Source organism: Leptosomus discolor, chromosome 7, assembly GCF_034619465.1.
Source record: "Leptosomus discolor isolate bLepDis1 chromosome 7, bLepDis1.hap2, whole genome shotgun sequence".
Taxonomy (NCBI): domain Eukaryota; kingdom Metazoa; phylum Chordata; class Aves; order Leptosomiformes; family Leptosomidae; genus Leptosomus; species Leptosomus discolor.
The window spans coordinates 34,821,158-34,846,341 of NC_141397.1; the positions used below are offsets into that span (position 1 = coordinate 34,821,158).

General features: G+C 41.7%; 1 protein-coding gene across 1 annotated transcript in view; it reads left to right on the top strand.

Annotated features, from left to right (window-relative positions):
• The window catches only part of ADCY1 (adenylate cyclase 1), a 179,614-nt gene that overhangs the window by 150,739 nt on the left and 3,691 nt on the right, over positions 1-25,184 (top strand). The window contains exons 18-20 of the mRNA XM_086468155.1: positions 15-129; positions 1,736-1,860; positions 2,738-2,795. Of these exons, the coding sequence (XP_086324281.1) occupies positions 15-129; positions 1,736-1,860; positions 2,738-2,795 (298 nt within the window). The remainder of the gene's footprint in view (positions 1-14; positions 130-1,735; positions 1,861-2,737; positions 2,796-25,184) is intronic.

Here is a 25,184-nt window from a genome sequence, read left to right on the forward strand (position 1 = left end):
TATTTTGTTTCTAGGCTAAAAAATCAATTTATTCCCATCTGAGTATGCTGGCAGATTTTGCAATAGAGATGTTTGACGTTCTTGATGAAATCAACTATCAGTCTTACAATGACTTTGTCCTACGAGTTGGTAAGTCACGTTTCGACAATTATCATACAAGTAGAACGTTGTTGTTTGCTGGCTTTCCCTGTGCTGTCTGCAAAGGATTACCCGTCCCGCACTCATGATTAAAACTGAAAAGCCTCCTTTAGGGGAAGAGTCACATCCATATAGGAGGTCAGCAAGCTGAATGATGAGCATCAGTATTAAGGAATTATGATTGTGTTCAGTTCCACTGTGTTTACTTAATCTATGCGCCTCTAAAAGTAAACTGCACCAATAATTCTATACAATATTATTTGTGTTCCCAGTCTTGTGGCTTGCTGCTTTTCTTTGCTAAACTGCTCAAAACTGTGTCTGACTGTACTTAACTGTTAAGTTGCATCTGCAAAAGCTTTGTTGGCATTAAAAGTGTAATGGGAGCTTTTTGTCCACAGTTGCCAAATCACCTCAGCCAGTCCTGTTTTCTCCAACAAATCAAATCCTCTGGTCTTCACAACACAAACCTTCCCATGCAATCCTTTACGTGTTATTACCTGTCATACCTCTCAGAGTCCTTTCTCCCAGCCTTCTTAGAGAGCAAGTTCCCCTCGTCCCTTCCTTCCCTGCATCCCGCTCCTCTCCAATGGTACTTCCATTGCTGTTCTCATCGTCTCATTGCATATTCTAACACAGATAGTTTTTTCCAGCTTCTTTCTCTGTATTTGCATGGCTGAATTGTGAGAATGGGCTGGACAAGGGGAAAAGTGAGATTTCTAGCAACGGAAAATTGAGAAAGGCCAAAGACATCAAGGGCAGCAATAGGAGAGTTACATATCTTTGCCTTCCTGTACCCCCTAATAATTAAAACCCCCAAATTCTGTTTGAACTCTTAACTAGTCTTTCCAGGTTCACAAAGGGGCAGAAGACAAATCTCTAACGCCCATTCTTCTGCATAACTTGCCTGGGAAAGCCCTTGCACAGAACTTCATGCAGGGTTTAGCATCTGTAGCTCTTCAGGGCACTCAGAAGAAGGAACATCCTCTTTTATCTTCCAAACAAGGTGTCAAAATCAGTCAGCAATGTCAAATCGAGCCCTGTGGTTTCTGGGAAAAAATGCTTGAGCCATTTTCACATGCTTTTCTCTTCTTCCAGTGTCTCCCTGATCTGAATTGTCTAGTACTGGCAACCAATGTGAATGCTTCCCTTACCCCATTCCTCGTGTATTCCAGGCTACTATTTCTGTTCCACTTGGAAAACCTCTATTAAAAGGCTTTATATGAGCAACCACAGTAGAAGTCATAGCAAACAATTAAAGATCTTTAACAGTTTGTCCTGAATTGTTCTACAGCTAAACTCTGCACTACCACTGCTTTTCTTCTTTTCTTAAAACAAACAAAAAGAAGAAAATCCACAGATGAGCCAAATTTTTATGTTGTCCATCATATTGTATTTCCAATAAGATATCTCTGTGTATGTCTTTCTTTCTAAACCTCTTACAAATACAAAAGTCCAGTTGGCATTAATTTAACATATATTATGTCCTATGACCAGAAAAATTCTAAGGCATTTGTGTTAAATCTATTTTGCAGGATTCATGTTTCCCTTGGATGATATGCTGTAGTGTTTGAAACTAAACTTGTTGTTTTGATTTTAGGTATTAATGTCGGGCCGGTAGTGGCTGGAGTCATTGGAGCCAGAAGACCACAGTATGATATCTGGGGGAACACTGTAAATGTTGCCAGCCGGATGGATAGTACTGGAGTGCAGGGGAAAATTCAGGTGAGTGCATTCTGAGACAGTTTTGCAAACTTTACATACCTCCTGTTTTATATGTGGTTACATTTTCGAACCATTTAGAAAACGCAGCCTCACTTATCTTGCGGTTCTTATGAAAAGGGCAACATTCTTCAGATGATTCAAGCATCAGAGGTATAGTTGTTTTCCATTAGATACGCTTCATTACTTGGAGGCAGTGAAATCCTCAAATAAATCATTTCCCATCAGAAGAAACAGAGTTCTCTGCTGCATTGCACACAGTTGGAGGCAAGCCTGGGAATGCCGATGCTGCATGGGCCAGTCCTTGCGCTGTAGGAATTTTGCCCGAATAAGGACTACAAGGAAAGGATCTATGTCCATTTGCATCCTGCTGCATTTTATGCAGCTTTAAAAATTCCTTGGATACTCTGGATCGGAGAGGCTACACAGACAGAGAACATTGTTGTTCTACTAGAGCTCGGCTACAAGCTATGCTGCATCTCTCAAAACCTCAATGAACTCTTGCAGTCCTTTATCCAAAATACCTGTATAGTCTCCAGGGATCAAAAGTTCTTCTGGAGTAAATTAAGGTCACTGGAACTGATCCAGCTTACAAACAACAGTGGACAATTTGGTTACATGTTTCTGTTGGACAGAGCTTAATCTGGCTGTGTAATTATTCAGCTCAAGACCAGAAGTTCTGCTTCTCAGACTCCATTTTGGTCAGTGATTTTTAATTCCTTATGAAAATTCTAAGTGAGCCCTAAAGCAGCGGTAGATGCTAATTCATTCTGCTTATGCTTATTTCATGACAGAGAATTAAATGGGGAGGGGTGGGCAGTTCTAGGATTACCCTTATCTGAACAGGAAAAACTAATAGTTCTTTTTTTTCTGTCTTCAGGTGACAGAAGAAGTTCAGCGTATATTAAAAAGATGCAGTTATGAATTTGTTTGCAGGGGTAAAGTCAGTGTAAAGGGAAAAGGTGAAATGTTGACCTATTTCCTGGAAGGAAAGGCCGATGGAAATAATTCACAAACACGGTCTTTAAACTTAGAACGGAAAATGTACCCTTATGGGAGAGCAAACATTCAAACAAAACTGGGCACCAGCTGTCCATCAGTGTCCTCAGTTGCTAGCTTTACTGTAAAAGCTGGGCTTGGAGCAGGTCAAACGTCGGCCACTCACACAAATCAAACGCTGCATTATCTTCCTTCTGTGCCAGCCGTGAAGGAGGCGTAGAGCAAAGGAGACTTGGTTGTGCCATTTGCAGTGAACTCGGAGAGCAATGGTTGCCTGAATTTTTACCAAGAGATCAGAGATCATAGGCCATGGCATTAACCAAGGACCACTACAACCCAACCAAAGAGAACTTGGGGACTGTGTAACGAACTCTTGGGATGGAACATATAAGGGCTAGCAATTCTGTTAGGAAAAGTCAAAACCTGATTTTCTGGAAATAAGAAATATTTTCTTGGCATTTTTAAAGGGTAGATGAAAAAAAAATGAGATAAACATGCAAGCAATTACTTATTTGTGTGTGTATATATTTTTTTTTATCTATATATGCACATATACAAACAGGCCTATGTAGACTTAATAGAGATTTAGAGATAAACATAAAAATATGTATTTATTTACACGTCCACCTGCAATGACATAGCAAAGAGATTTCTCTTTTTGTCATAGCCAGCATTGCTGGGTCTGGGATTAGCAAAGCTGCATTTAACTGTGGAGTGTTGGGCAGCTGGAGACTCCAGGGCTACAGCAAGAGTTAGAGGAACTGTGCTCCCAGTGTATGAGTTAAAGCAAGGACAACAGTGTTCCTTGTGCTATCAATGGCAGATTAATGAAGGCTGGATTCACCTAATTGCTAAACCCTATGTATTTTTTAAAATTCTCCTTGCATGCTCCAAAAACTTCCAAAAAAAATCCGATTCAAATCATAACACTAGGATATGAAGTAGATAAACCACAGAGCTTAAAGGTTTGGCAGAAGAACAATATATATTCTTCCCATTAAAGAAAAAAAAGGGTGGTGGAGTTTAGAAGTTGCTGCCTTTTCACAGGTCGTTTGACTCTGTGCAAGATAGAGGAGCCACCCTGCAAGCACAGCAATATGCTTATGCAATATAGAAACATTCCTTTATGTACAGTGCTGATTTTATTGAATAGCAGAGGAATGGTATTATTTCAGGCTTTTACAAACAGCACGGGTCCTGTAGCTCAGTTCCAGGATTTAGCTTTACCTTTCTAAACAGCTCAAAGAATAGTCCTGTACTATACTACTAGTCCTGTGACAAAAACGCTGTTGCTGGCTTTGTGACATTTGTGTGTTTGCCAACATAGTCTTACGTCTTAATTGATTTTTAAATTTATGCCACAGCTTTATTGTATCTTGATTCTACCCAGGCTCACTCTTCAAAGCTGTACAATTATAGAAAGCTATAATTCTGAGAAACAAGCACAGTCAAACTTTGCCCAAATGAGGAGCACACTGGTAAACGTGCCAGGAGAGTGAGGCTGCTCTTAATCTGCATAAAAGGGAACATATTTTGACTGCGTTTTTCTTTAATGCAGCCCACATCCTATTGCTCATGGTTTCGTCTTGAAATGCTGATCTGGATGTGAGATGTGGAGCACAGCTCCATACAGGAGGTGGGGGCAATTGGAGGCCATCCTGCTGAGTGACGGGTGCTCCATGGCCAGTGCCAGACTGCCCTTGATTGGGGACAAGCTATCCAGCCTCACTGCTTTCCAAAAGAGAAGCAAAACTTCACATTGTCTAAAAACATGCAAAAATTCCTTCTAACTCAAACAAACAAACAAAAAAAACCACAAACAAACCCCCAAAAAACAAACATGAAAAACCCATCCAAGACTGCAGAAGTTGTCCAGATTGTACAGTAGAAAACTCGCATGTACTAGGTGTCACATTTCCCCCTGGTAGGCCTATTTTATTACTGATTTAAGTGGAAAAAAAGATTCTGAGCGATTCTGCTGCAATCAGCTGGAAATGCTGAAGGAGTTTCCAATCTCCATGTAGCCATATCAGGCTGCTGCGGGACTCCAGTGCTTTCCAGCAGGGTTTTTAATTAATTTTTATGTACCCTGTCAGCTAGGTGTTTCATTACAAAGCTAGCAAAATTAGTGTTGTGATTAAAGTGACTATAAAAACTATAAAATTGCTTCCTAAAAGTACTAGTTGTATGCACCCTGGCTGATCTGTGCACAGTCACTGCATTTCTTTCTGTCCCTAACAGCTATCCGGTTCACAGGTATTCTTCTAGAATAATTTAATTCTGGTTTTGAGGCATTCAAATACATTTAAATAAATACATGTAGAGAATACAGATTTAAAAGAACAAATATTTACATAATTAATCTGAATAAGTGGTATCCATGTAAAGTACACTGCATGTTTATGTTTTCTAATAGGTTTGTAAGAACTAAATCATCACACAGGAAAGTTAAATAGTTAACCAAAATGGAAAGTATTATGTGCAATAGCATTAATCTCTCACTTCCACTCACAAAGAGCCCAGGTTACACAATTTTTGAATCAGTGAATTTGGTATAATTTCACCGATAATAATAAAACATTATTTTTAGATGTACTGTTACTAAAAGCATCTTCAGATCCTAGCAGTAGATCTGGTAATACATGAACACATAGACCAAATACAGCCCTTGACCCACCCCAAAAACTGACCATGAAATTATTTCTTTGTTACTTTTTTAATAGGTCCAAGATATAGGCATATTGCCATTGTTTCTTTTATAGCTAAATGGACAGCAAGCAGAAATGAATTGTCCCCTGTGCTAATATTTTCAGGATTTTTCTCATTTCCAGACTCATTCCTGGCCTAGTGCTGGAGTAATGTCAGTGGAAGATCATGTAGCAAGGTAAATTTGGATTATTCATTTTAATATTTTAAAATATTAGCAGATGCTAATAGAATTACTCCAAAAGTCTTCTAAGCCTCATCCTCCTCTCCAGCAGTCAAATGAGGCACATGACTTTTGTCAGAATGTTTTCCGTGTTGAATGGAAAGGACTGGACAGGCGCAGTCCATCCTCAGCTTCTCACTCGGCCCTTTTACAGGAGGTCTGTGCCTCCAGAGCAGGTTGAGCAGAGCAGCATGGCTCCTTGGCACTGCAGCCAGTCCGGTGTGCATGTGCTAGCACACAGCATCAGCGATGGCCTATTTGGAGACAGGTTCCAGGCTTTGGTTGAGTCCTACTGTTAACATTCTTCGTATTTCTGTTGTGGTTGTTGTTGCTCATTTGAATATGGGGAAAACCATATTTTATTATGTAGTCCTGGACTGAGCAGTACAGAATCATGAAGAAAGTTCAGCCAAGGCACAAATTAGTAAAAAGCCAGGTGAAAATGATAGGCAGTGTACAGCAGCCATTCCAACAGGGAAAACTAAATGCCCGTTGAAATCATGATATAATGAAGCTGTGCTCTCCTGCCTTTTTGCTTTCCCTCCCTATTCATATAGTTTTTCCCCATTTTCCTTTTCTTTGTATGTTTTTTCTATTTCAGCTCTCATGTGATAGCTTTAAGTGGTTTAATCTCTCTGCTCTTCTGCATTCTTCGCTATGTTCAGGAAGTTTTATACCTGGAAAGAAGTAGTAGTAATACTTCTGATAACTCCACAAATGCACATTTTCTGCCAAATTAGAGAAGCTTGTAATCAAATTTTTACTGGCAATTGGCTGAAGATAATGTGTGGCACCCTCCAATATCCCTGAAAATCATCCAAAGGATTTCCTTGGATTTCTGTGGGATTTGGGTTATGAGCATCTTAATGCACGCAGTTGTATTTCTTATCTTGCATTTATTAATTTTCTGGTCAAGCTCTGTAACTTTTGCCTGGGTGACCTTGCTGTAGTCCCAGCAAGGAGTCAGTTCTGCCCCACAGCATCCAAAAGTCCCTCACGTTGAACTAAGGAGAGTAACTTGTTGCATTGCAGGCAGAATAGCGTCCTGCACTTCTGTTCACTGTTTCGTGCAGCTCTTGGCTTGAAACAATTAATAGATACAAGCCCTACAGCAAAGCGATGCCGTTTTGGCACATCAATGTTTGTCAATAGCAAGCACAATATTTCACATCAGTTTGCACGTTTTCTCTTTCAGATAATAGTAATAATCAAAGTCTTTTGTTCTTTATATAAGGAGATAAGTATCAGAGATCTTCAGACTTCACTGTCTCGGGAGCTAATTTCAAAGTGTTCCTACGCTACCTTTATCTTTAAATGATTTTTTAATTATTATTCTCTGCTGAGATTACGGACTGGTATTCAGTTGAAATACTGGCTAGATATTTCCAAATATTTTCCATTTGCATTGACTAGAAAGCTATTTCATCCAGCCTGTAAAATGCGTTGGGTTTTGTAGCTGCTTCCCACTGTGGTGAGTCGCAGTCCCTTGTCTTCACTAAAACACACACAAATTCTCCCTTGCTTTCTCTAGATGAGACTGAGAGCCAAGTGCTTCAGCTCGTTAGGGCTGAATCTGCATCCCTTATGTACCCACGAGGTCTGCAGAAATCACCAGGAGTTTAGCGTGCTTATGGAGGTCAGGAGTTGAGCTTCTGTAGGCCAAGTGCTGCTTTGAGTTACAGCGATGTCTCGCGTTGGTACTGAACTGAACCTTTTACACCAGTGTAGCCGAGAGTAGGTCATGCGCCTAAATCTCTTTCATGCTTTTGCCTGTAATTTTTCTGTAAGGCAAAAGAAAGCACTCGGGAGTCACTGTCGGAAGGGAAACAGTGTATGACCTGTGCCATTTCAGTGCTTTGAGGAGTCTGAACACATTAGTAAGTAGCGTGAATCATTTTCATGTGTTGAATTCCTGCTTGTAGCAGAAACAAAACGTTTTCTTTACATCAGCAAGTCCAGATTCTGTATGTGTTCTGCCCAGGCAGGAGGACTATTTAGCCATAATGTTCTTTCAAGTTAGAGTTTTGTATTACAGTGAAAACCAACATTTTTTAATTTGTGATAAACCTGTATTATAATGCCTTATTTATTTTTAATCTTGTACAGTGTGACAAAAAACAACAGAAAACATTGGCCTTTCATGTATTATTCACTTTAAAAGATGTATTGTATTATGAAATTTTGTAAATAGTTTTAGCTTGGACAGGTAATTGCATGTACACTTGTATAAAAAGAGGCAAAAAGGCACACTTTTAACAAATGTTAACGATTTTTGTAAGAGACATTTTACATGTGCATGGAGATTATAAAACCATTGGAAATAGACGTCCTTTTGCTTTTCCTTGCAATCTACTGCATGCCACTCATGCCTGACTTCAGTAAAACAAAACAGTAAGTTTTCCTAAATGTTTTTGACATATCACTTCTGGCACAGAGTTAAATCCACTAGTTGCATGTGCGTTCAGCAAAGCAAAATTGAAACGCAAACAGCAAATGAAGAAAAATAATTTAATGGTTGTGATCTGCCAACCTCAGTGTTCCAAGGTCCATCATACAGTATATGAAAAGTGTTATCAACATCTATGCTGTCTTCATAAGGTACCTTCTGATCATTAGAAGCAATAAACTCTACTTACTGTAATATAAAAAGCAAGCAGATATTCTAGTTCATAATGGTGTAATATCTGGCATGCAATGGGTATTCTCTGATACTGCATTTGATGTAGTATTGTTGTCAAGAAGGACCAAGTGTCAAATTCATCATTGCTGTATGCAAGTGCAACACTATGGAAGGTAAAGGAGGTGAATTTGGCCCACTGACGTTACCCAGAGTATACTTCCAATGTGGTAATAAGTTATTGTATGTGAAAAGTACACAATGCAAATAGATTGTTTTCCTAGATACATACATATGTGTATATATGTATGTATATATATATAAAAATTAATTTTGTTGCCTTATTTTCATTAGCTTTTTTGACTCATTTTCCAAATAATTTCTATTGCTAAGCAGAAAGTGTTTAACGGAGCTGCTAGGAGAAGGTTCACTGGGTTCTCTGGATTTGAGCCCTCTGGGTTCTGTGCTGATGCTAGTCCTGCTCCCACTAGAGCCACGCTTACAGGGATGCCTCCCTTAGGCATCATGGCCTAACCCACAGCTTGGGGCCCATGTCAGTTAGTGACATACGAATAAGAAATCAATATCCAGTCCTCTAGCTGATGTTTCCCATATTGCTGCCAAACAAAACTCTAAGTTCTGGAGGTATTTTGCATGTGTCATTTTTAAAGTTGTCATATCTGTATCACTACAGCTCAAGACTTCTTCTCAGATTACTTATATAACTGCTGTATGGCGTGAGGAGTGTTGTAGAGCCATAACACTGAGGTTGGTGGCAGAGGAACAAGCGCGTGGACTGCTAATACTTTCTGCTATGGATTAATAAGGACTTATATTTTACAGATTTGAGCTAGTTTTATAATAGGACTTAGAAATCCATTAATTTGTTTAATCAGGTGACTGTGGGGTTAACTAAGCAGTACAGCTTCTGCAAGTACTTCTGCCATCATAAGTTAAGATGTAGATTCACGCAACATATCCCAGTTGCCTGCACACAAAAACCGTTGCCTTGTGCTGATGATTGGCTCCATACAGCAGTTAAGGGTTTCTAACAGTCATAAACTAACTCATCTCAAATCCAGTGGGTTTTACATCTCAGTGTGGCATAATTGTTGTGACTAATGACAATCTGGACTCTGCTTCTCTACCCCTATCCTGTTTGTGATTGGCTTTTTCCAGAACTCAGTATAGGCGGGGTTTTTTTTGCTCTTCATTCCTTTTAATCCCATCTCTCACTGAATTTTCAGGCCAAATCTATATCATGAATAAATATGTAAATGTAAATAAATGGAAAAAAGTACATATAAGGGGGGGCTGTCTGTTGCTCTTTAATTAGTCTTCAAAATGTCACACTGCTTGGGTGGCCTGGTGTGACTTACAATCTGGTCGGTGCAAGGACAAAAACAGGAAAAGAAGAAAAAGGGAAAAAAAGGCACAAAGTTATCAGGAGTACAAAATAACAAAAAGAAAACAAATCCGTGAGAGAGCAATCGCTGAAAGGAAAAGGTGAAAAGCCAGTTCTCCTTCTAAAATCAGTGGTAAATCTCTCAGTGACATGGGACAGGTCTTGAGTATCTGAGCTGGCAGAGTACCCAACCAGATTCCTAGCGCAACAAAAATAAGGCCTGTGTTTAACAGCATGGCCAGGTCCATTTCTGAGTTTTTGTGTCTGTTCACATTCACAAGAGAGATCAAGAAGTGCCCAGGGAAGTGGTTGAGTCGCCATCCCTGGAGGTATTTAAAAGGCGTGTAGATGTGGTGCTTAGGGACATGGTTTATTAGTGGACTTAGTAGTGTTATGTTTACGGTTGGACTCGATGATCTTAAAGGTCTTTTCCAACCTAAATGATTCTGTGATTCTAAGATCTCTTAGTGAACTGCTTTCAGAATTTCAGAAGGAGTTACTAGAAAGGGTTGGAGGTTGTCACATTCAATGCCAGTTTTCTGATCACGAGAAAGCACCTTGAAATGTGAATTAGCATTGGTTGCTGTACATAGCCTATGTGCTGAAAGGACTTGGTTTTGCTTGTGCCTTACTGCATGCTGGAGGATCTGCTGCTTTGTATTAGGATCCCCGTTTTATGCCTTCTGTGGCATCAGACACGTCACACCCACATAAAACTGAAGGAGCAAACAGTGCTGCGTCAATATAAAGCTTTTTACTCCTTCCTTTCCTACTTTGGTTTACTACCAGCACAGCTATGTGGGTGCAAGGAGTGCTCCAAGTGTTTATGGAGAGAGGCCATACACAGGTATATGTGGGTCCAAGCTAAATAAGAACAGATTTCCTAGAAATCTCAGCACACACAGAGTGAGCTGAGTTCTGCAGAAAATCTGTCCAGATAGTTTGGAGCGCCTTTGAAAAAGCTGCCTGGCCTCCTCTTCAGAACAGGCTTACACAACATGCTGATTAACAACATCCAAAACGCTTACCTACAGCTTGTAACTGTGCTGCCACGTTTGCTAGGCATAGGTTCGCCTGCTGGTGGTAAAACAGCTAACAGTTCTTGTTGTGGGCAAGGTTGCTTGAATCACTGCAGTTGTGCAGACTATTGTGTCTTACTTTCAAGTGCCTGACCTGCTGCTTGGATCCTAGACCTGTCAATGGTGGCATCAGTTATGAAAACTTTGAGCTGGCACATTGAAGTTATTTAGGTGATTTCTCACATCTTTTACTTCTTAGTGCGCATGGGTGCAAATGTTGTCTGTTCTTACATGTCAAATGCCATTCAAGCGATGTATCAAGAATTTTCAGTGAAATGTAGATGAAAATTAATTACCTGTGCCATCAGAAAATTGCTTCATGATAATTAAATTTTTTAATTGTTACAGTAGAAATCCTTCTTCACTTAGAATTCCTGCTTTTTTACAGTAACAGTACTAGGGTTCAGTTAAGAAGAAAGAAGTGATTGTGTAACTTGCTCCCAGTTACAAGTACAATTGTCTGCACAAATTTGGACTTAGACAAAGCAAATGGTGAGTTTCTTTTCTGCATTCAAGCAGCTGATTATTACACAGAGGTAGCTTTGGAAAATGTTACAGAACACAATAAGAATGAAAGTAATGCAGTTACCATTTCTAGCGTAATTTAACCAAATACAGAGAATTCTAGAGCAGTGATATTATTTTCAGTGAAATTCTGACAGAGGTTAAAAACCTCTTCTTGAAGGTTCTTTCTCCATAATATACTTGTGTGTAGATTTGTCTGTGTGCAAATTGCCTGCTTGTACACAGAATGTGGATAATGGTGCAAAACAGTAGTAATACACACACTGCACAATTTCAAGCAGATTCGGCCAAATTTGACCCACCGAATCCCTGCCACTAAAACTTGTGCTGCAACTCACATCTGTGTGGATTTTATCCTGCTGATTAATCCATGTACTCTCTGCTCTCAGGAGGTTAATTTTTGCCCTTCTGGTGTATGTCCATAGGTTCTGCTGGGAAAAGAGATGTTAAGCATTTTTCTGATTTGTTAATTGAAGAGATTTAAAAGGGTACCCCATTCCTTCTTTTTATAATGAAATGTTCAGCAGCCTAAGGTCGAAACAAAAAACCACATGGAGCATGTGTTCTATAATCAAAATTGGTCTGCCTACATATGATGGCACAGTGTCCCTTGTAGGCTTACCCAGAATTTTAAGCATCCTAGAAATATTTAAATGTAATAAGCACCATAGCACTAAGAGGCAAAGGAGCTAGGCATGCTTGCCTGCCTCTTAACACCACATTAATTCTTCTTAGCATGTGAAATGTGACCTGCAGCTCATAAAACACTGCTGCTTAAGAAATCGGTGCCCCTGCTGCGTTTAACTGGCCTCAATTGTTTGGTGCCATCACATTTTTGTTGCAGGGGGTTACTGTCCGCTCAAGCCTGCCGTCTCCCCCTGTAGGTCCTCCATCACATACATGGTTGTCAAACTTCTTTTTCAAAAAGAAAATATATTTTCAAAAAGCAGATTTTTTTCATATAAGAGGTGTTTAGGGGAAAAAAATAGCTTTGACATAATCTGATTAGGAAGCAGTACACGTGACAGCAAACCTGAAGGGGTGAATAAACATACCCTGTGGTGGGGGTGCAGGTACCAGCACTGGCAGCAAGCTGGGCAGCAAGGGTTGACCCTGCCAGCTGCAGGCAGAGCAAGATCGGGGTAGCCTAATTCATGTTCTCTAGCAGTTTACTAAACACGTGCGAACCCATTTCAAAGGCAGTCACGTTGTCTGTGTCTGGATGCTGCTCTATTAAAAAAAGTAAGAGCAAGGAAAGACACAATCGGGGTTTTATAAGGCTGGTTGAACTGAAGTATTCAGTAAGAAGACCATGCAAGTGAATCTTATCGGCTGCTTAACCTGCAGATTTTTGCAGCAAATTTGCATTGCTTCCAAACTAACTTGAGTGTTCCACTTAGAGTTTGGAAAAAAAAAAACATATTTGTATCAGGTAGAGATACTCCATTCCTCAAAGGGAAAACCAAATGTATTCTCTCTCTTTAATTGGCATACGAGGTTTCAGAAGGTCTTTTAGTCTGATTTACAGCCCAGTAGAATTAATGGAAATAGTAACTTAAATGATTGTTGAATTGTTAGATCAGGCCTTATTCTAATGTCTGTTCCTCTCCCACTGATGTCAAATGGGGGTGTTGCCAGTGACTTCAAAGGGACCAGGAGGAGGCCTACTGTATCGCAATAGAAACATCAATATAGGGAAATAAAATGAATAGTCCTAACTTTAAGGAATGAACTAGTAAGTCAAGATGTCATTTTTCCAGCTATTGTAGCCCACTGAACCTATAAATATTTTTAATATCCATATAGCTATATACTATATATATATATATATGTATGTATATACATAGTACAATACAATAACTTAATACTGGGTAACTTCTAATGATAGATTTGCATTAATAATACGGGTCTATTTTTATGTAAATAGAATATTGTAGAGTATCTTCCAGTCTTTTTCAGGATTGTTACATTGAGAAGAGCAATTGAATATTTGTCCTATTTTTATGTTAAAAAGTGAATGGACTGAAATGTTAAATGTGAATGTAAATTTCTTATTGCAACTTTTATACTGAGTGTTTGCACTATTATAATTTCTGGAATCTAATTAAAAATAAAGGAAAAAAAATTGCTTGAATAAACAGCTGTTTGGGATTGTTGTTTTGGTTTTTTAAATCAAGTTGCATTCATTATTCTATACCAAGCTTTTAGAGGATCCAGCTACAGCTTCTCAGTTTTCAGGCTAAGAACATGCATCTAGAGATCCTGCAATTTTACTTTCACAGTTGCTTTGAACTAAAGAACTTTACGAGAACAGTTCAGCTCCCTTGTGAGTCTTGTTGACTTTCTGCATTGACCACAGTGGAAGCCAGCTTGGGCCAAGTGCTCCATCCATTGTGCAAGCAGAAGAAAGTACACATGTGCAAATACTGGCAAAATACCGGCCACATAGACCAGAAGACAGGGAGGGGAAGCTCCTCTCTCCCTTTCCACAAGCCAGAAATAATTGGTCAGCTTAGGCTGAGCACAGATAGTGCAGGCAGTTTATATTGTGCAAGACACAGAATCAACCTAAGTGCAAAATTGCATAGGTTAACCTAAAATTGATTTGAAAACTGCGAGGAGTTATATCAGGTAACACGTCTCTCAAAAGACTCTGTAAGCTCGGGCACAGTACCAAAGTAGTTTGATTGTACCGCTTCCAAATCACAGCAGACTCCCATCTGGCCAGCTCAGAGCAAAAGCAGAGGCTCTCAGGTCTGTCACGCCTGTCCAGGCAGATATGCCCTGAGATAACTTGGAAATGCAGAGTCCCTTATGATGAAAAACAGCCTGGGCTCAGAAACAAGGGGTTTTGTTCCAAACGCTAGACTAAGGCTCCCCAGCTGTTTCTGTTGCAGGTTAGAGAGCACAGTGTGAGTCGTGCCATGATGATAGAGTATGATGGAACTGTTCTTAGTTTGCCCTTACACCAGTGAGAAGTGTTTTGAGGCCTTATGTAGACATTTTTTGTTTTCTCCTTACCCTCTGAAAGACAGTGTGCCAGATCTTCCTAAGTGTCAATCAGAATAGCTCTGCTAAAGTCAAAAGGATGTAAATAAACTGAAAATCTGGCCTTCATCTTTCCTTGGACCTATTCTGCCACATTGGTATTTTAAGTCTTTCTCTTAATATTAAAATGTCCACCCTCCCTGTGTTGTTTTGGGGGATTTCATGTACATCCCCCAAATAAACACAGAGCTATATATACTTGTATATAAAATATGTACATACACATGCATATGTTAATGAAATAGTGTACATTCTGGGTTAATGACCTAGGTCAGGTACTTGGAAACATTTTTCTGCCATGCCCGATTTACACAGCTGGATCACTTCAGAGACATAATCACACAGTATGAGAATTCGTTTTGCTTAAAGAATGAGGTAGTACCAGTAGTCAGTTGCTTATATCCACTGGTAACATTTTTGGACAAGAACACCAGTTCCAGTTATGAGTGGTTTATGATATAGAAATGCAGTCCCTGAATGAGAAATTCCAGAGAGACTGCACTTCTACAGCATAAACCACCCAGGACTGGAACTGGTGTTCTTCTCCAAAGATGTTACCAGAGGATATTGTCGATTTGAAATAGGGGGAAATGGAGAATGGAACATGAGAACATTGTGTACATCGTCCAGGCATTATTGGCGTGTTGCCATTGTATCTATGTCAAAGCCTTCCAGTTTTGCAGCCATTCCCTAGGGCAGTGGGTCACCTAATACACTGTTTCTGCTGGCAGAACATGATGTTCAATGGAAGGAAACAATTATACAGGTACCAGTCATGGTCCATACTCTCATTTGGGCCATTCTGATGGAAAAAAAACCCATAGCTGGAAAGTGAGCCATGTAGTAGAAATTGTCTGTGACAATTCTGGTTCTCATTAAACCCACTGAACTGTGCAGAGAGCATTGGAGGATGGGGATCTTGAGGTATAGCCAGGCTTCTTAGCAGTCCTAATCTGATCCTAAACATCCAGTCCCATACAGATTATTCCTGCTATCCATTGCAGCAGTAGTTTGCATGGGTTTTCAGGCTCAAGGCTCAGAGAACAGAAAATGGCTTTTAATATTAGGTTAATATGAGCCTCCCAGGCTTATGCTGTTCTGGTACTTATAACCAGACATTGGTCCACTCTTATTAGATTTAGCCATAGCGAGCTAGCAATGAAAAGGTAGGAGCTAGTGACAAAGAAGTAGTCATGGTTCTTACGAATATTTACCTTTCCATTTACTAGGCAGAGTCTGAAGATGTCAACGAGAACTTTCATAGAGACAGTGTAACACATCAATTACTACACCACTGCAGACGAAGCAGGTGAGCTTCCCTATCTCAAATGCTCTGCTTCAGTAGGTCAGTGGGACTGCGATGACTTCATTAGCATTCCCTCATCTCAGACCACCTGGGGATTCGTCTCCTTGATTCTAATACGACAAGAAAGAGCCATTGATATTCATCTGGCCTGGCCTCCTGCGCAGGACTACACTCAGTCTGGCCACACTACTGCACAGCACAAATACAGCATTTTTTGTTTATTATTAGATGTAATAAAGTAAAGCAAATCCATCATTGTCTGGTCTCTGAGAGATTTGAAGTTAGACATTTGTTTGGCATTGGCCAAACTGTGCTCATGCTGTTGCCAAAGGTCATGAAAGCACCACCGACTGTTTTCCCCCAAACTCTATAGTTACTCTGTATGTTTATTGAACTTTGGCAATAATATTATGTGCTTCTCGGCAGCACTGCCAACGTAATTAGAAAGGAGCAGTCATATCAGAAAACACACAGCAAGTTACTGAGGAAAGGTCCCAGTTGAATATTAACTCAGATCGACTTCTGGGGTGTAGAAACACGTAGAAAGAGTATAGGACACCGGCTGGTGAATAAACAACATGCAGATAGAACACATCGTGGCACTCTGGTAACACTGGAGTGGATAAGCATATAATGAAGAGGAGTCATTGACGTAATTACAAAGGCAGGTGGTGGCACATTGATTTTATCAACGTCAGTGACCTCTACTGCTATTAAAGTGTACCTAGTTTCTTACTACTGAGGTAATTAGACTTTTTGAAGTCAAATATTAATCCGCCAGACTTTTGGAATAAAAGACACTTGTCTCAATTTGGCATTCCCTACAAGTAGAGTGGCTACTTGTATATCATAACCTTGTTTAACCAAGAGAGACAACAATTTTTAATGTCTTAAGGTTTTATAATTGATCTGAAGATAGCAGCATCTTTCTTTAAATATGAACAACTTAATCCTCCTTTCAGACACCAAGCACTGCATCTGAGGGCAGAGCTGGTTCATGCCGAGGGAAGATGTGGCCCTGAACTTTATAAAGGATAGAGGTATGTTCCTTAAGGCTTTGTTTACTCAGCCCTAATATTACATTAAAGTAGAAAAAAACCCTGGCTGTTAGAATACTGCTTTCAATTCCCTGCAACTGGTGGACCTAGGCAAAAATTTTATAACATCAACACCTAAACTGAACGCATTTGAGAATATTTGCAATGGTTCAGAGATGAAGAGCCATGTCTCATTGTTCCTCAAATTATCACTGAAATGAATCATATGGAAGGTGATTTAGACATTTAAATAGAGGTTTTACATTCTGAGCAGCCGTGAAACCCAACTAGTATATCAAGATCGTGGATTTGAGTGCACAAAATCAGATTTTTTGTCCAGCTAGACAGAGCCAGTCGTAACAGAGGTATACTACCCAAAAATCTCTAGAAATATATAATCAGAAGCACACATCATGAATCAGTGTATTACTATTATAGAGCCATTTTTTTTCTGAGAGGTTATGAAACGCCCAAACCATCTGTCCAGGATTCCCTAAAGCCTTCCTCTCAGGCTGCTTATGAGATGCTACTATGAGAGGAGTTGGGAGTGGGAATTATACCACACTTAGGTCAGTTCCTCTACACTGTAGCCAAAGACATTGACCTTGCCTCTGGCCAGAAAAAAAGGTCATTGCCACACTTCCAACAGTTGTAAAGGTACCACTTCCACTCTACTGCCATAAATAATGCCATATTTTGCTCCAGTGCTCATAACATAATTCACCACAATCCTAGCAACTATGAGGAATGTGTTTCAAAAGGCAAAAACTAAAGTTGCTGGAGAGCAAGTTCGTAAATGTGTTTTTCAAGCACTGAAAATCTTGTTTAACAGACCACAAAGGATTCATATAGCTCTGGTTTCTGAAGGTTTTTCTGGTGAAAGGACTGGCAGGCATGTCCTGTGAGGAGCGGGTGAGGACTCTGAGTTTGTCTGTTTGGAGAGAAGGAGGCTGAGGGGCGACCTCCCTGCTCTCTGCAGCTTCCTGCGGAGAGGATGTGGAGAGGGAGGTGCTGAGCTCTTCTCCCTGGGACCCAGTGCCAGGGCGCATGGGGATGGCTCAAAGCTGTGTGCATCAGGGGAGGTTCGGACCTGACATGAGGAACTATTTCTGGGTGGTCAGTCCCTGGCACAGGCTTCCTGGAGAGGTGGTAGATACCCCAGGCCTGTCAGTGTGTAAGAGGCATTTGGGCAATGGCCTCAATGCCGTGCTTTAGCTTTTGGTCAGCCCTGAAGTGGTCAGGCAGTTGGGCTCCATGGTCATTGTAGGTCCCTTCTGCTTGAATTATTCTATTCCCTGCGCTCACCATGAGTCAAATAATGAGGAGGCTGTTATTTGCCTGAAATGCCAGGGGGTTTTCAGCTCCAGAAACACTTTCAAGGACACAAAACACACTTTCTCTGAATCCGTTTGAGAGCCAGTGCTGACAAGCACTAACACCATGCACATGTAGCCAGGAGCAGGCTGATGCATTCTTCAGTTCATCTGGAAAAAGCTTCCCTTGCAAACTGGAAAGGGAAAGCCACAGAGCCACGGCAAGTAGCAGCAGGAACACAGGCCAAGCAGTCCCTGTTGCCTGAAGAGTGAGAGAACTTGAAGAATGAGCATCAGTACCAACCACACACAAAAGAAGAAGGTGTGTGGTACTGTGGGGTATTTTCCAAAGTATGACACGTATCGATGACATGCTTTTGCCTTCCAAAACTGGCTCCACTGCTGCTCTTCTTGGCCAGTGACACATGAAAAGCGCTCTCGTGCCTGCCCTGTGCTGGTATTGCACGCAGGGAGAGCTGGAAAGTGGCAGCTGCGGCTGGGGCATCAAGCCTGGAGCCCTTCCAAGCACAGGCTGTTGTGCACAAGCCAGAACCCCTGGGGAAGTGGAGCCAAGGGAAGAGCAGAGCTTGCTCCTGCTACCAGCTTGCACAGGGCAAGAGAGCCCAAGAGAGCCAGGGCACGAGTGGTGCCTGGGAGGGGCAAGAGCAGTGGGCAAGAACGGAGCCGAAAGGGCCCAGAGAAGCTCTGGCAAGGGGTTGTGCTCAATGCTACAGAGGAAAAGAAGCAGCTCCCAGGGACCACCACAAAGGCTTGCCCTGGGGTTCAAAAAGCTTCCTCCCCCTCCCCGGATGTGGGGCCCGCGGGCCACCTTCGTGGAGCATGAGCAGCAGGCGCCTGGCCAAAATGGGCCAGAGGAGCCCTGGCAAGGGGCCGTGCTCAGTGCTGCAGAGGAAAGCAAAAAACCCCTGGGGACACTTAATAGTCCTGTGGGGGGAAAAAAGCCTTCCTCCCCCCAGCTGCAGGGCACGAGAGGCCATCTTTGTGGTGCATGAGCAGCAGGCAGTGACCCAGCCACAATGGTCCAGAGGAGCTCTGACAAGTGGTCCTGCTCAGTGCTGCAGAGGAAGGCAAAAAACCCCCGGGGCCCAGTGCCAATCTGCCCGGGGGAAAATTCCTTCCTGACCCCAGCGCTGACTGGCGATCGGCTACTCCCTGAGCACCTGAGCAAGACCTGCCCCCTCATCCCACAGGCTGGTCGCGCCTCCCCAGAGATGCCCAAGCCCTGTTCTCCCTCAGCCTGGAGCCACCTCGGGGGCTTTCCAGAGTGGCCAAATGCCCCCGGCCTGATCGACCTTGCAGGCAAGAATGCTTCCTGTGCCTGGCAGGAGCACCAGTGGGTGCTCCAAAGCCCAGGAACCCCTGGCAACATCTCTGTATCCCATTTCTTACAGCTGCTGCCCTTGGCTCCGCAGGGGATGAGGATGGCGAGCTCTGCAGGGCTCCTCAAGAAGGCATTCCCTTGGTCTGACCATGGCTGTGCAGCTGAAAAGGATTTCTGACCCTCAGATGAGCTTTGAAGCTGGCCCCATCAGGAGCCATCCTTGCAGCGGAGAACCTCCACCAGCCTTGTGCTGCCTCCACTCTTCCTCCCTCAGCCCCTCCCAGTAATCCCACCAGCCCCTCAAGGTCTCCCTCGGGGATGCCTTCGGGCTGCCCGCAGGCCAGCTCTGGCAGGGAACATGGCAGGGTGCTCCCTTTTATCCTGCCCCAGGGCATTGTGACTGCTGCGTTGCTGGGTGACAGCATTGTGACATGGGGTGACTGACAGTCCGCCCATGAGCAGCCCCGCCCACCGCCCCTCCGCCCAGCACCCTTGGGAGGAAGGCCTTTGGGGTGCTGGCCCCGAGGCAGGCCCTGTGCCCAGGAGGCCCAGGGGCTGTCCCTGCCCTTGGTGGCCATGCACTGGGCACAGCTGCTGGGCGTCCCTGTAGATTCACCTGCACGTCCAGGCTATGTGAAGAAGGGCCTTTACACCACAGACATGCATTGGGATGTGAGGATGCCAGAGGTGAAAAGGCTTTTGGCTCCCTCTGCATGAACTTTGCAGAGATGTAGGGAGCACGCAGGATTTCCCCACCCTTCCTTACCAATGCACCAAGGGACATTTGATACTACCCTGCTTATGCTGAGGTCGTCTTCTTGGCAAGAAGTCCTGAATGGTTTCGTGATCTTGACCATCTTTTTCCTTGCACTTCAAGACCTCTTCTTCTCTTTCGGTCTTCATGCTTGCTATCTTTCTTGAAAGAGATGGCAGCCCTCTCAGCCTTTGTCTTTCTCCTGCTAGCGACACCTACATCTTCTGTAGGTCCTCCACATCATTTGGACAATTTCCTTAATGCCATGTTTTAACTTTGGTCAGCCCTGAAGTTGTCAGGCAGTTGGACTTGGTTGTTGTAGATCCCTTCCAATTGAAAAAAATCTTTTCTTTTCTTTTCTTTTCTTTTCTTTTCTTTTCTTTTCTTTTCTTTTCTTTTCTTTTCTTTTCTTTTCTTTTCTTTTCTTTTCTTTTCTTTTCTTTTCTTTTCTTTTCTTTTCTTTTCTTTTCTTTTCTTTTCTTTTTTCTTTTCTTTTCTTTTCTCTTTTCTTTTCTTTTCTTTTTTCTTTTCTTTTCTTTTCTTTTCTTTTCTTTTCTTTTCTTTTCTTTTCTTTTCTTTTCTTTTCTTTTCTTTTCTTTTCTCTTTTCTTTTTTCTTTTCTTTTCTTTTCTTTTCTTTTCTTTTCTTTTCTTTTCTTTTCTTTTCTTTTCTTGTCTTGTCTTGTCTTTTCTTTTCTTTTCTTTTCTTTTCTTTTCTTTTCTTTTCTTTTATTTTATTTTCTTTTCTTTTCTCTTTTCTTTTCTTTTCTTTTCTTTTCTTTTCTTTTCTTTTCTTTTCTTTTCTTTTCTTTTCTTTTCTTTTCTTGTCTTGTCTTGTCTTTTCTTTTCTTTTCTTTTCTTTTCTTTTCTTTTCTTTTCTTTTATTTTATTTTCTTTTCTTTTCTCTTTTCTTTTCTTTTCTCTTTTCTTTTTTCTTTTCCTTTCCTTCCCTTCCCTCCCCTCCCCTTCCCTCCCCTTCCCTCCCCTTCCCTCCCCTCCCCTCCCCTCCCCTCCCCTCCCCTCCCCTCCCCTCCCCTCTCCTCTCCTCTCCTCTCCTCTCCTCTCCTCTCCTCTCCTCTCCTCTCCTCTCCTCTCCTCTCCTCTCCTCTCCTCTCCTCTCCTCTCCTCTCCTCTCCTCTCCTCTCCTCTCCTCTCCTCTCCTCTCCTCTCCTCTCCTCTCCTCTCCTCTCCTCTCCTCTCCTCTCCTCTCCTCTCCTCTCCTCTCCTCTCCTCTCCTTTCCTTTCTTTCCTTATCCTATTCTGTTCCATTCCATTCTAATTCTATTCTATTCCATTCTAATTCTATTCTGTTCCATTCCATTCTAACATGTCTTCAAAACACATATATAAACTGGCTGTCCCCATTGTATACCCTATCACGAATCTCGGGATTTTCAGCAATGCCCAGTCATGTATTTCCTACTGAAATAAGTGGAAATAAAGTGCTAAGGTGCTTTTGAAACGTCCCACTGGGTTCCTCTGTGCAGCTTTATGTACCTAAAGAGGCTAAGTCCACAGGGAGTTTTTAACTGTTTTCATTTCAATGTCTGTGGCTCTCCAAGGAGCTTAAGGTTCAGTGGGACAGAGGTTCTGCTCTTTTTGCATGCCCCCCATGTACCATCATGCTGGAAAGAGCAAGGCAGGCACTATTCTGCAGAGGTTAGTTCATGATAAGGCTCCCTGATGGTTTCAGCTTTCATCTCAATAAATGAGATGTTCCACTCCTATTTTCAGGAGTTCAGCCTGCTCAGCAGTCTTAGAGCACTCCTGTTTGCTTGCCTATACACAAAACTCAGATACAGAAAGAATACGTTATGAGAATTTGAATCAGATGTGCATTTTAATGGAGTTTCATCTATGTCTTCTAAATAATTTAGGAAATACAGCTTAATTTCCTTTCTTTTTTAATTTTTCCTTTGCCTTGCCCATTCCTTTAATGTTTCTTTTAATTTATTCTTTCCACATGGCTCTAAATTTAGGAAAGCATTTTCAGCTTTGTGTCCCTCTCTTCATTTCTTCTTCCTTTTACCCTCCTTTAACTCCCCACCACCATTTGTATTCTTCTTCTGGCTCTTCCTTCTTCCTTCTAATTCTCCAAGCAACAGTCATCCCGCTATGGGTCACCAGACAGAGCAGAATGCTGAGCTCCACCTACCAGCTCCTACTGCCTATTATGTACTTCATTGTGGAATCACCTTCTACACAAAAAACATCAGTCTAGTTGCAAGAGCAGGGAGAAGGCCTGACACTGTTCTGCCCATGAAAGACTGCTCCTAACCGCTTGGACACTTTTGCAAGATTTGTGACTTCAGAAACTAGAATTACATATCCAATGCAATATAATGTTAGGGAAGCATATGAGCTAAGGGCTGGTTCCACACCCAAGTTCCCTTCAGGAGAACAGTTTGGTGACACAATTAGACTGGGAAATGAAGAAATGAATAGAGCAGCAATTGAAGAAGTGCAGTCTCTCAGATTAGACCAGAAAAGTATGGGGAAAAGGTGTCCCTTTATGCCCCAGTATGTGTGTTATTCCTTGGTAAACTGAAAAACAATTCCGGTTTCACTCTCTTCCAGATGAGGCCTCCTCAAACTCCTGTATCTTTGAAAAGAAGTTGTGCATTTGAACTGGAACGAAGGGCTGAAATTTGAACAAAGCACTGTGCTGTTTTTGTTTTCCCCACTTTTGTTGGTTTTGGAAGTAAAAATATTAAGAATTAATGGTTCCCACAAGGAAATGCAGTAAAAACATTTAAATAATTTTCTATGTGAGTTTTGTATTTTTGAAACAAATTTAGAAAGGGAGATGAAGTTATCTCCTAAAACGAGATCAACAGAAGAATCTTTCAAGTCACAAACGTAAAGCAGTGGGAGGTTTGATAAAATATATATGGAGGTACCTAATAATATTGCTAGAATTGCGCACCATCACACAGCAAAAGGGAGGAAGGTGTGTAAACATAGACCAAACAGCTGGATCCAGACCTATAGAGTTGCTCAAAAATGTCAGACAATGCTGAGGAGGAAGATGGTCATACCAAGGAATGCAATTTTAGCATGGTTGTACCAAGGAATGGTTCATAATGAATAGGTGTGAGTGCAGGACATAGTATGTGTCATTCTTTAGAAGCTGTAAGAAGCCTTCAAGGTGCCACTCATGCCAGAGCTTGGGTGTTTTATGTCCAGGCTACAGACACAAGACCAAGGTAATATCATCACTGCAGCTGGTCTGATGAGCCACTCATGCTTACATTAATTTTGTACTCTTTTCTGTCTGATCTCTGCATAGTTACGTCCCTCCTGTCCTCTGTAACATTCCGCCATTTTTCATAAAAACTAAATCTGTAGAACATAAGAGAAACCATGGCTAACAGGGAGAACAACTTGCAAATCTCCTCATATATATCTTGAAAACATTCGGCAGGGTACTAGTGGAAATGGCACATAATGGCTTTGCAGGAAAGGGGAAGGTGAATTTTTAAGAAGTTTGTAGGAAAAGGCCATGGAAGGTAGGCACAAAGATGATGCAGCTACAGACAGCACTAGTGGACTGTGAGATGCCATGAAAAGGATACACTAGAAGGTGAAGGCAAGCATGGCAAGGACAGCAAAGCATAAGCTGGAAGCCAAGGCAAGGAGTTTTTGAAGGGGTCCAGTGAAATGATGTCAATTTTGCTCAGACCCACCAAAAAGCTACTCGTGCAGGTTCATGCTGCGCAGTGTTGTCTGCATCACTGCCTCGCTGGGAGAGGCAATATTATGTCCCACCAACACAGCAGGACAATGCAAATATTGCAGCGTTATGTCATATTGCTCCACTCTGTGCTATATAAGGAACTGGCTTGCAGAGCTCTGCAAGGTTAACGGTATGGCTGACCTGGTGGGTTTGCTCACCAAGCCACAAGGCCACTCATTTGAAAACTAAGTACTAATATTCAAAATGAGGTAACGGTTGGTCTAGCCTCTTCTATGTTTATAAAGAACTGAGATTTTTTTTTTTTCTTTTTGCCCAGCCACAAATCTCTCAAAATAGTTTTTGTTTAGTTCTCAAAATATTCCTGTAGGAAACTCCCCTGGGAGTTTAGGAAATAAATAGTTTATCCTGGACAGACTATTTATTTCCAGGATGTTTACTTGTGCAATCCATGTGATTGTAAAGTGCCTCCATTTCTCAAGCTCTCTTTCAGTTCCTTGGGGGCACATAATTTAAACCTAGCAACTTTCCCCATATACTGACAGACTGTTACTCCTAAATGTTGAACTGGTAGCTCCAATTCTCTATTCATAGTGCAATTATTAATGCGGCAAGAGAGGCTGGTTTATGATTAGGTTTGAAATGCCCAGACTCCCTGGAACCACAAGTTCAAATCCCAGCGAGATCAGCCCTTCGCCCCTCTGTCTGTGCTAGATGTGCTCTACAACCTCAGCTCACCCAAATAAAGCCCTGAAATTAGGTCTGTCTGATTAGCTTAGAGTCTCAAGGTCCACGGGTCATGCTTTGTCAAAAGGGGCTACCCCAGTATTTGTGCACATGCTCCCTCATGTCTGTGCCTGCTCTCCGGTGTTGGGATAGCAGCTGTTTACTGCTCCCCCCGCCCAGTCCAGCTGCTTTTCTCTGTGAACAAAAAACACAGTCCTCCACCTGAACCATACCATTTCAGACCAATGCAATTCTCATCTAAGAGATGGTATTTTGAAACCACTTGCTTCAAGATAAAACGCTTAAATTTCCACAGTTGTTAGCTGCAAACACCATGAAATTCAGACTGCAGTAAAATAATCTTCAGTTTATTCTCACTACCTATTTTCCTAAAAGAAGAGCTTTTTCATAGCAGATTTAACATTCATTTTCTCATTTATTTTTTGGGCAAGAGAAGCAGTGAGAAAATTAGGATGTGAACTCCATCAGCATACATACACCCATCAACACAGCCATCTTAGGACAGATCCTTACTGTGCCTTAAGCAGCCATGTG